General features: G+C 37.5%; 1 protein-coding gene across 8 annotated transcripts in view; it reads left to right on the forward strand.

Annotated features, from left to right (window-relative positions):
• LOC106784556 (muscle M-line assembly protein unc-89) overlaps positions 1-12488 on the forward strand; it is a 31193-nt gene that overhangs the window by 16175 nt on the left and 2530 nt on the right. For 6 of the 8 annotated variants that reach the window (XM_014744242.1, XM_014744244.1, XM_014744247.1 and 3 more), the window contains 21 exons: positions 506-751; positions 847-988; positions 1081-1478; positions 1557-2461; positions 2539-3118; positions 3918-4028; positions 4405-4509; positions 4665-5402; positions 6181-6583; positions 6671-6854; positions 6938-7238; positions 7321-7902; positions 7986-8410; positions 8490-9253; positions 9329-9627; positions 9712-10631; positions 10702-11144; positions 11254-11392; positions 11464-11933; positions 12016-12246; positions 12336-12480. In XM_014744242.1, the coding sequence (XP_014599728.1) occupies positions 506-751; positions 847-988; positions 1081-1478; positions 1557-2461; positions 2539-3118; positions 3918-4028; positions 4405-4509; positions 4665-5402; positions 6181-6583; positions 6671-6854; positions 6938-7238; positions 7321-7902; positions 7986-8410; positions 8490-9253; positions 9329-9627; positions 9712-10631; positions 10702-11144; positions 11254-11392; positions 11464-11933; positions 12016-12246; positions 12336-12480 (8531 nt within the window). The remainder of the gene's footprint in view (positions 1-505; positions 752-846; positions 989-1080; positions 1479-1556; positions 2462-2538; positions 3119-3917; positions 4029-4404; positions 4510-4664; positions 5403-6180; positions 6584-6670; positions 6855-6937; positions 7239-7320; positions 7903-7985; positions 8411-8489; positions 9254-9328; positions 9628-9711; positions 10632-10701; positions 11145-11253; positions 11393-11463; positions 11934-12015; positions 12247-12335; positions 12481-12488) is intronic. The other 2 variants (XM_014744249.1, XM_014744250.1) reach the window with 2 other exon arrangements.

Raw genomic sequence — 12488 nt, forward strand, 5'->3', positions numbered from 1 at the left:
TATACTCGTGAATAGTCTCTTAATCTCTTTTTACTGTACCACTTTTAGTAAAATTTCATGCATTTCGTAGGTACACGTTTTTACATTAGCAAGCAAATATTTTTGTCTTCCCTTTTCTCTAGCAGTTGGGATTACTTTGTTGTCATCGTCCTGTATTTTTAGAAACATGTGTCATTTTCTATTACGTATTTGTTGGTGTTAGTAAAAACATATTGACTGATAAAATACTAAAACCACATCAAATACACGTATTCGTGTACTTTCTCTATACTTCTGCTTATAAAAATCTCTTTTGTGTAGTCGATGTAAATTTACAAATAAAAAAATGATTATTTAAGTATATTCATTCTATAGAATAAAAAAAAAATAGAAAAAGCATTACGAAACTGCAATATCCTTCAAATATCGTACAAATTCCAGTCGCTATACTTGGCTTATCATATCATCAATAAATATTCCATCAATTGTCGTTACAACTTATTTAATCGAAACATTGTTTATTCAGCTGGAGAAGTTGCTACATTCGAATGCACTTTGGTGATGGCCGACGAAACAACAAAGATACAATGGCTTAAGGATAACAAACCATTGAATGATAAATTAGCGGATCGTGTGATTCAGTCATCCGACGAGAAAAGTTTTAAACTTCAAATACAAAATGTTCACGAATCAGATTCCGGAATTTATATTGCTCGTGCCATGAATGGGGATGGTCAAGCAACTTGTACGGCACAATTGGTTGTCCAAGAACGTAAGTTTCGTCCAAAAAATGTATAATTTGTATAACACTTTATATATGTATTTGTAAAGATATATTCATTAATAATGAATATATAAAAATTATAGTAACAACCGAAGAAAAGAAAGCACGAGCAGAAGCAAACTCTCCAATTTTCTTAGTACGTCTAAAAGATACCGAATTATTAGAAAACACTTACTTACGTTTCATGATTAAAGTAAAAGGTGATCCAATACCAGAACTTAAATTGTAAGTTGAAAATAAATGAGGGCGTACATTTTACGAATGTTTATCAAGTTAAACGATTGTTATTTTAACAAATTATTTGTTGGTTTAATTAGCTATAAAGATGGCTCGTTAATCGACTCGAGAAACGCACGTGTAACGATAGTAACTGAAAAAGCGGATAAAGGATTCTACGAGATGTTAATACCGGATGTCCAAAAAGTTGACGCCGGTAAATACAGTTGTACAGCGATGAATCGTTATGGTGAAGCAACTTGCGAGGCTACGGTAACCGTGACTGAAGATAAACCAATGTTTCCTGGATTACCGGAAGGTTTGTTGGAACCGGGTGAAGAACCTCAGTTTACTTGGCTTCGCGATGGTGAACCTTTCGATCCTGAGGAAAGGTTCAAAGTACTTTTCAAAGATAAAGAGGATACTCTAGCATTGGTATTCCAACATGTGAAGCCCGAAGATGCTGGTTTATATACTTGCGTTGCACAAACAAGCACAGGTAGCTATACTGCCTTACTTTTGTATTTATTATAAATGTCACTTTATAATAGTAATATATTGCATTTAATTGCTTCAGGTAATATAAGTTGTAGCGCGGAGTTGACGGTACAAGGTGCGGTCAACCAATTACTAAGAGATCCAGAAAAACCTAAACTGGAGTCAGAATCTAAACAATCGGAAGTAAGCGCGGGAGGTTCTGCGATGTTGGACTTACAAGTGAAAGGTTATCCCAAGCCAGATATCACATGGACCAAAGATGGAAATGAAATAGTTGCTGGTGGAAGAATAAAATATCTCTGGGAAGACGAAGAATCTTTATCATTGGTAATTAAACATGTAACAACAAAGGACGCTGGTATATACACTATAAGAGCAAAGAACGAACTGGGAGAGGACACTACGGAAATTGAACTTATTGTGAAATCTGCACCAAAAGTCATAAAGAAACAATCGAACACTACAGCGATCGTGGAAGATAGTTTAACGATGACCGTTCAAGTGGAAGCTACTCCGGCACCAGAAATTAAGTGGTATAAGGATGGACAATTGATCCAAGAAAGCGAACGTATCAAGATAGAAAAAGAAGGAACTGATATATACAAAATCAAGATCAACAGTGTTCGCGTAGAAGATGCTGGGTCTTATTCGATCGTAGCTCGAAACGAGATCAATCAAACCACAGAAATATGGAATCTTACTGTTAAGAGTCCACCCAAAATCAGAAAGAAATTAGGTACGATCCCGGTAATTGACGAAGGTGATTCTTTGACTCTGTTGATCGAGGTTGATTCAGATCCAGAGGCTACAGTGGAGTGGTACAAGGATGAACAGACTGTTGTTGAAGATGAACGTATCAAGATCGTGCGAGAAGGAAAGAATTACATGTTAAAGATTACTGGTACAGTTGACACCGATGCCGCGGTGTACAAAACCAAAGTAACTAATACTCATGGCACTGTTTCGGATCAAACCAGAGTTCAGGTATGTTTGCGAATTAACGTCAAATTAATCTAACTTAATTACACTCGATGCAAGATATTATTACACGAAAATTCTAGGTAAGCGGTATACCAAGATTCAAATCGAAACTGAATGATTTTTCGGCCAACGAAGGCGACACCAACATCGAATTAACCGTTAAAGTTGATGGCTATCCAAAACCAAACGTTCATTGGTTCATCGGTGATGTGGAAATCACAGAAAAACGTAGCGAGTACACTCGCATCGAAGAAGGTGACAGTTACAAGCTCGTCATGAAAGAAGTAAAGGAAGAAATGAAGGGTAGATACACTTGTAAAGTTGAGAACGAATATGGTGTGAATGAATGCAGTGCCGACTTTACGGTTAAGACTAAGCCAAAACTTTTGAAAAAATTGGCTGATCAAAGGATCAAAGAAGGCGAAACGTTGAAATTAACTGTTGAAATATCTGGCACGCCCGAGCCTGATATTAAATGGTACAAAGATGGGCACGAGGTATCGGCTGATGCAAGAATCAAGATTACCAGGGATCAACAACGAAAGGAGAGTTACGATTTGACGGTAACTTTGGTCAAAGGATCGGATGGTGGAGCTTACGAGGTTCGCGCTGAAAATGAACTTGGAATGGTCCTCAGCAAGAGCAAAGTCATCGTTCTCAGTAAGACCATTCAGTTTTTTATTCGAACGCTGTTAAACCGAAAAAATACTGAGGCGCTGCTCCGTCCCAAAATTTTCAAAGATATTTTCGATTAGCAAAGTTAACTCGAGTAATATACTTATATAGAAAAAAAAAAAACAAATAAATAAAAAACAACAAATCATAATCATTCTATCGGCGCAGCAGCGCAGCAGGTTTGATTCGAAAAACATTTACGCGCACACGCATAAACACGTATAAAAATTTTTTATCTTTTGAGAATCCTGGCAATAAAATCGTCATGCTTCGGCAACGTAAAGTAAGTAAATATGTAAGTAAAGAGTATGTATCAACGGGAGTTTTTTCTACGATTTGCAATTTAACAGTGAAACTGTCAATGTTCGAAGATCTGTTACGACGATTATCGTTTTTTACAGAACACTCTTTAAAGAGTACACTCTTCGATCTCAAACGAGAAGAGAAACATCTTCTTCTTACATTTTTTCTTTTTCTTTTTCCATACGTTGCGTCAACCTGACGACGTTTATTTTCTTTTTTTACACTCTGTATCTTTTTTTTCAAAACTCCTCATTATTTTTTCCCTTCAATGTTGAGTGATACTGACGACGTTTTTGATCGTGTTTCGCATATATGTAAATACCTACGCACAATTCCAAGACTGTTATGACGTATTTGAGATTCAATGTGTTTATGTATCCCACGTTTCATTAATTACACGAGCCTATATCACACTTTTCTATCCTAAACAATCGTACTCCTGTCGTACGAATTAGTCCAATTTTTATATGAAATTTCCTAGCTAAAACAGAAGGAAGCACCGAAACGGTAGAAGAAGAAACGAAATCGAAGAAGATTGTGATAGAAGAAGTAGGAACGGAGAAACAGCAAGCTGATGAATCAGGTCCGGAAGGTAATATTGCAAGATCGTAAAAATTGATATCTCTCATCGATTTTAAATTCGCATCTATCATTTCTTTGTTGCTTCTCACAGTCAATGAACAAATCAATATAATCGACTAATCGTTGGATAGTCGTATTTCGTATTTCAATGTTTCATAGTTAATAGAGATAGATCTAACATTGATCGTCGACGATTTAATCTAACAAAAACTGAACACTTTGGCAATGGCAGCTTCGAGGGTTGAAGATAACATGTATTGTATTTAATGTCCATGATCTTAATCGTAGGAGTACAGTTGATATGAAATGATGAAAGAGATATGGGAGGTTTTATAGATTAGAAAAATTAGCCCTGGTAGAAAAACCAAACTGTGTAATAAATTCAGGTCGGTTCGAATCGAAGAAAGAGAAGGTTGAGGTATTACGAGGAGAAGCTGAGAAAGTAACCATCACCGTAGCATCAACAACGACTCATCAATCAACGTTAACAGGTAATATGGCTCACGCTAAGCCAAAGTGATCGTTTAATTAGTCGCTTGAGTAACCCATCGAGTTTGAAATAGAATCGAAAGATTTTCGTTAGAAAGCTTCACTTTCTCGGTGTAATCATAATGGAAGGTATTGTGACCAGCTAGACCGTTCACAGGTCCGGACGAGAGACACACGATCAGCAAGATGACCGCGACGAAGGTCGAGTTTCAGGAGTTAAGTTCGGAAGGGCCAACGGTGGAGGAGATAGGATCATACAGTTACAATGTTCAAGAAGAAAATAGCCCGACGAAAGTACAGAACGGCATGTTCGTCGAGGAATTCTCAGAGACCAGCGATAATAGTCGTTCAAGATTACAAGTTCATCATGGAGTTTCAATAGTTTCTGTATCAGATGACGAGTCAACTTTGAAAGCCATATCCAGGGACGTAAGCATGGACGACGTACGGTGCGTTGAACTAACCGACGATCTCAGATTGACAAATGGTTCTTGCGAACAATTCAAAAACGTCGACGGCCGTACGATCGAGAAAAATGTCCTGGACGAAGTCAAACCACTCCGAGCATCGAAATTTAACGAAACAATAATCGAGGAACGATCCGTCGAAGAATCTATTTCTTCGAAAGCCAGCGAAATGACTTTGAACCAGTCACAGAAGCCAATCGTTCCTAACAACGGTTTGATTAGGCAAAATTCGAAGTTGGAAAGAACAGAGTCGATAGAATCCTACAAAGCCGAGGTGAAAACGATTTCGAGAGAAAATTCCCATAGAGGAGTTCTCCTTGGCGAAGAAGAAGAGGTCGACGAAGAGTTGGAGGCTCTTCTAAATCGCGTTAAACGACAACGTAGCGTTCTTAACGAAATTCTCGATAAGGAACAAGGCGTGGAATCAGGTATGACGGATATACCATTGAGAAGGCTATAGATCTCCATAATGAAATTATATTCTTCAATTCAGATTCGAAAGTCACTGTAATTGGTGGATTTATTTTCGAGCCATTACAGACTTTGGTGAATCGATATATAACCTGCACGTGTTCTATTTTACTTTTCATTTCTTACACCAACCTTCTGTGCATATTTCATTATCCTTCACCTTTCTTTCGTCATCACTCATTTTGCTTTAGACGCAATAATGCCTAAAAACAAATTCAATGGATTCTCTTTTTCTCGTCTGTTGAACGTAACGACAAAAAATCAGATGAGAATTAACAATCGCTTCTTATCAATGACTTAACAATGACATTCGTGAGAATCCATAGAATCTTATTGAGCTATTGCATGATAATGTGAAATAAGCACGCAAATTGAGCCAGCACCACAGCAGTTACCGCACGCCTTATTAATTGAGGTAAGTTAGGAGAATAGAATTTAACTGGACGGACGTGTTTGCGTCTTCGACGACGATCAACATTTCTCGACAGCGCTGTCTAACACTTTGTATCTCTATTACGGGTCCAATAGAATAACAATGGCGTTATAATCAGTTTACATTTTATTTCTAACAATTCGCGAATCGCCACTTTTATTTGATAAGATCGTTCTCACGATTGTGCACGATGAAAGCAAAACGTTTAGTAGAATTGCAATATGACAATATCACTCTAATTGATACACATACATTTTCAAAGTGAAATCAGTAGAATTCTAACATTTGATTTTATCATTTAGCACCACCCCACATAATAGAATCAAACTTAGAGGATCGGATGATCTTTGAAACGCAAACCCTCACTTTCGAGATCACTACTACTGGTTTACCAAGACCTGATGCTAAATGGTTCAAGGATGGCAAAATTCTCAGAACTGGAGAACGTATACGTATTACCAATGCAGGAGAAAAGTATGAATTCGAATTGAGCAAAGTTGTGCTCGAAGATGCTGGTCTCTATGAGTGCATCTTTACAAATAAACTTGGTGAAGATATTACACAAGGACAATTGACGGTAGGTACAGTCAATGATCTACGAAAACCACGATTCATAGAACCCCTTAAAGACGTTGACATTGCGGATGGTAAAAATGGAGAATTTCAAGCTATCTTCTCGGCTGATCCGGTTCCTGATATTATTTGGTACGTTTTCTTACTTAACATTTTAATGATATACATTAACGATATTAAACAGAACTTAACTCGATCGAATTTTATTATTTTTCAAAGGTACTGTAAAGGATTGGAGCTTCCTAATGACGATTCAAGAATCAAATGGAAGATGACCAATAAACCTGGATCAGATAAGTTAACTGAAAGTACTATTACATTGAAAGTACCTAAATGTAGAAAAGACGATACTGGAGAGTATATTCTCAAATTGGAAAATAAATGGGGCCAAGCTGAAAGCAGCGTAAGCAACAAACTTTTATCTTCATTTTGTTTTTTTTTTTTGACATTTAAATTGCGTCACATCATTTCGTTGATTTTAATTAGGCTCTTTTGAATCTGCTACTGCAACCGAGCATCGAAGAATTTAAAGATCTGACAACACCAGTCGACGAACCAGCTACGTGGGAGGCAACAATCAAAGGAAATCCAAAGCCTGAAATAAAGTGGATGAAAGATGACAAGGAATTAGAAATGGGTGGTGAATTTGAAACGGAAGAAGATAGAAAGAATAACAAGTACAAGTTAATCATCAAAAATGTTAATATCGAACATGGTGGTAAATATACAGTTTTCGCAAAAAATTATTTGGGCGAAGCAGTTGGAGAAGCATTATTAACCACACACCGTAAGTTATTTAAAGCAGTGATGAGGATACCGTTGATGAGTTCAATATTATATGAGACATACATATAAATTTGTCTTTATAGTCGAAGCACCGATCTTCTTGAAGGGATTATCCAACATTCCTGTAAGTGATCGCAATGATATCGAATTGAAAGTTCGAGTATCCGGAATACCAAAACCAAAGATCACTTGGTTATTGAACGATGCACCAATAATGCAAGATGGACGCCGCGAGGTTATAACTCACGTCGAAGGTCTCATTGACAGTACTCTATACATCAAAACATTTTCTGTCGATGATTTGGGAATAATAAGTTGTACAGCTAGCAGTATCGCAGGAACTGCAGAAACAAGTTGCGAATTAAGTATGGTTTTCGAACCACCCACGTTTGGTCGTTTAACTTTACCAAGATCTGTGAATATTGATGAAGGAGAACCACTCGAGCTCAAGGCCAAAGCTGACGGTAGCCCGATTCCTTTAATATCTTGGTTTAAAGATGGTGAATTACTTACACCTAACGATCATATTAAAATCGAAAATCTTCTGGACGGTACTACAAAACTGACAATTGAGAATGTGATACCCGCGGATTCCGGTGCTTACAAATTGGTTGCTTCTAATTCAACAGGAGAACAAAGTTTACTTTGCGCTGTTGCTGTCACGCGTAAGTAAATTATAAAATTATCTTTCGTTTATATATCCTATTAACATTTAAATTATATCATTTAATATATATATAATATACAGCTTCTCCAAGAAGTCCAACATTTACAAAGCCTCTGGAAGATACAAAGGCTATTGTAGGACAACCTCTCAAATTACGAGCTCAAATCGTTGCATTTCCGAATCCACACATTCAATGGTTCAAGGATGGTATACCATTGAGACCAACAAAAGAATTTAATTTCATAAACGATCCCAATGGTCTCATTGGTCTAATAATCGATAAAGTACGGCCAGAAGATGCAGGTACTTATTCCGTGGTCGTATCTAATAAACTTGGTGATACTACCGGAGAAGCAAAGGTTGAGGTAGAGGAGAAAGAAAAGAGGCCAGATTTTGTTGGAAGTCTTCAGCCACTTACGGTGGTCGAAAATTTACCAGCTAAATTGGAAGTTAAAGTAATTGGTAAACCAACACCCGAACTCAAGTGGCTGCACAATGGCGAAGAGGTATGTCAATTATATACAAATAAAAAGTTATCAATTATTATATTAGTGTTAAATGAAATTTCATTCAAATTGAATGCAGATTGTGCTGGATGGAAAACATTTGAATATCATTAGTCAGCCGGACGGTACCCACGTATTAATCATCGACAAAGCAACACCCGAAGATGCAGGAGAATATCAAGTTGTAGCTGGTAATACCGAAGGAACGGCATCTTGCAAAGCAAATCTCGACGTACTTGGCAAATTGAGAGAGGACATTCCACAAGAGAAACCCGCATTCTTAACATTGTTACGAGATATTTCGGTCGAGGAAAGCCAACCGCTAACATTCAGTGCCTCCTTTAATGGTAATCCTATACCAGACATCACGTGGACGAAAGACGGAGAGCCGTTAGAACTATCGCAAAGATTAATGATGACGTGTGATGGAAAGAAAGTAACTTTAGAGATTAATCCATCCGATGCCAAGGACCAAGGAGTTTATGCTTGTCATCTGACAAATCCACTTGGCGAAGACACATCTAACGCAAATGCCAAGATCAGAAAGGTTTTCCAAGCTCCGAGCTTTACACAAAAGTTCACGGATCTTCAACAACTTCCTGACTTCGATGTTAAATTCCCGGCTAAAATTAGCGGTATACCCAAGCCAGATGTTTCGTGGTATTTCAACAACCAACCAATACTTAAAGATAATGACAAATATAAGATCAAACGGGACTGCGATGCCTGCTGCTTGTACGTTAAAGATTGTACATACGACGATACTGGAATTTACAAATGCAAAGCAGTTAACAGGGCTGGCGAAGCGGAATGTTCGGCTCATTTAAAAGTCGTTGATAAAATGTAAGTTTATGTTGTTTTTAAATCGCTTATTATTCAAAATTATTATCTAACTCGCGTGTAACTGTAAAATTACAGCGAAAAAATGCAAAAGATAGAACCACCGGCGTTCTTGAAAAGAATCGGCGATTGTGAGGTTTACAGAGGAATGCAAGCAAAATTCACAGCTTGCATTACTGGTATACCCGAACCGGAATTCGAATGGTTCCGTAACGGTGACAAATTGTGGCAAACTGATCGTATTAGAATGGACCAAGAAGGTAGTTTACTTCGGATGACGATAGCTAACGTGGACGAAATGGATGCAGGCACATATGCATTAAAAATAACAAATCCTCATGGATCAGAATTGTGTTCCGCCGAAATGATCTTCGAATGTAAGTAACGAACTAAATTATTTCAAATCTACGCGCACACGTAATGTACTTTTAAGTGATCATTCGTAAACATTTTGTATACAGCTCTGGAGCCACGTGCAAAGAGACCGTTAGCATCTCAGTATATAGAATTTGATAAATATCAAAAAACAGGAATAGCGTGGCCACTAGCAGATCGTCCAATAATTAGTCGTATGATGGATCGACATTTGACACTTTCTTGGAAACCTTCCATCCCATTAGGACCACGCGTACCGGTAACATATCTTGTAGAAATGTGCGAGTTACCGGACGGTGATTGGTTCACTGCGCGATCTGGTTTACGCAGTTGTGTCTGCGACATCCGCAACTTAGAACCTTTCCGGGATTACAAATACCGCATACGCGTAGAAAATAAATATGGCATCAGCGACCCTTCGCCATTTGCACAAACCTTCCGTGCTAAATTAGAACCCGATCCACCAAAATTCTTTCCTTATTTACCACCTGGTATAGATTTTCGTCCCGAGACCAGTCCTTATTTCCCCAAGGACTTTGACATCGAAAGACCGCCCCATGACGAATATGCTCAAGCACCTAAATTCCTTCGACAAGAACACAATACTCAATTTGGTGTCAAGAATCACAATTGCAGTCTCTTCTGGTTCGTTTATGGTTATCCTAAACCAAAAATGACCTATTATTTCAACAATGAATTAATCGAGTCTGGTGGTCGATACGATCAAAGCTACACAAGAAATGGACAGGCAACATTGTTCATCAACAGAATGCTTGAAAGAGACGAAGGTTTATACGAAGCTGTTGCAATCAATGAACATGGAGAAGCACGTCAACGTGTTAGCTTACAAATCGCTGAATATCCAACGTTTATTGTAAGACCCGAAGAAACTATTGTGATGGCAAGAAAATCTGGTAAATTGATAGCACGTCTTACGGGTGTTCCATTTCCTGAAATCAAATGGTACAAGGATTGGAAACCGATCACTACTACTTCGAGGATTAGAGTAATTATTATTTCTTATAATCATTTTTCAATATTATCTATTATTAACTGTTGAAGTATTGTTATTTCAGATTGATTTCGTCGAGCCAGATACATCTGTTTTAACCATTAATGAAGCAATTGTTAAGGATGAAGGATTATACTCGATCAGTGCAAGAAATGTAGCCGGAGCGGTATCGCATTCAGTCATGATACACGTTGAAGAAAATGAATACGATTATGTTTACAGAACATATAAGAGAAAGACTGAAGTTAAACTACGTGCGGATAAACCCTACGATGAATTTTATGATTTGGGTGACGAATTGGGTCGTGGTACTCAAGGTATTACGTATCACGCAGCAGAAAGAACTACTGGAAGAAATTATGCTGCCAAAGTTATGCATGGACGAGGAGAATTGAAACCATTTATGTTTAACGAGTTAGATGCCATGAATAATCTTAATCATCGAAAATTATTACGCTTGCACGAGGCTTACGAAACCGATAAATCGGTCACTTTGATCATGGAACTGTATCCTTTTAAATGTAATTACTTGTATGAACTAAATTTGAACTATATTGTTTTTTTTGCGATAAAGATTTTTATTCACTTTTCAAATCCTTAACGAGAAAAAATTTAGAGCTGCCGGTGGAGAATTAGCAGATGTTCTAACGAAACAACCACATTATACTGAATCAGAAATTGCTGGATATATTCGACAGTTACTCTACGGCCTTGAATATATGCATGACAATCATTATGCACATCTTGGCCTAACAGTAAGTTTTTTCCCAAACAAATGTTTTACTTTAATATCATCATTCTCTAAGTGTTCATTTCCTTTTGGTAGCTCGGAGATCTTTTGATCTCTCACACAGGCGGCGACGATCTAAAGATCGGAGATTTCGGTTTAACACGAAGGATAGCACAAACGAAATTAATGTTATTGGCGTACGGTATGCCGGAATATGTTGCTCCTGAAGTTACAAACAATGAAGGCGTCGATTATGCCGCAGATATGTGGTCAGTTGGTATCATAACATACATCCTGTTATCTGGAATTTCACCGTTCAGAGGTGTCAACGATAAAGAAACGTTAACGAAGATCAGACAAGGAGCTTGGGACTTTGATGATCGCTGGAAGAATATTTCTAATGAAGCCAAAGATTTTATTCGTAAATTGTTAGTCTACAATGTTGATAAACGAATCGGTGTTAAGACTGCTCTTAAACATCCTTGGCTGGAATACGCAGATAGATCGCCATTAGATTTGTATAAAATACCTTCTGAATATTTGAAGACTTATTACAAACTTTACAGGTAATATATCCTTGGTTTATATATTTTCTTCTTGATATTTATATGCTTCGTAAAATAATACTTTTCCATAACTCGTTAACAGAGATTGGTATAGTAACGCGTCTTGTCGTACGTGGTACCGTAGACGCAAACTCAGTAGTGCGTTTGAACATCCTTCAAAAATGGTTTATCCTCCTGGTCATAAATACACACCTGAACCAAGTATTGAACGATATAGTCCTACAGGAAAACCAGTGCCTAGAACTTGGGAAAATCAACTACCTGCGAGAGAACCAATCGATACAGAAATTGGACTTATTAAGAGCGAGAGTCAGTGAGTATTCCAGAAGAAACAATTCAGTTCTTATTTCTAATAAATATAGGTACTTGTAAAAACATTGTGCCACTATCGAATATTTTCAGCTATCAGTATGGTCCAGATACTTATCTTCTACAACTTCGTGATACTGACTTCCCAGTACGATTACGTGAATACATGAAAGTTGCCTTTAATCGCAGTCCAGGATATTCGCGTACGATCACTGACGATAATGGCTACGATTGGAAGGCAATAAA

This window comes from Polistes canadensis, unplaced genomic scaffold, assembly GCF_001313835.1.
Source record: "Polistes canadensis isolate GaletaPanama2010 unplaced genomic scaffold, ASM131383v1 scaffold_37, whole genome shotgun sequence".
Taxonomy (NCBI): Eukaryota; Metazoa; Arthropoda; class Insecta; order Hymenoptera; family Vespidae; genus Polistes; species Polistes canadensis.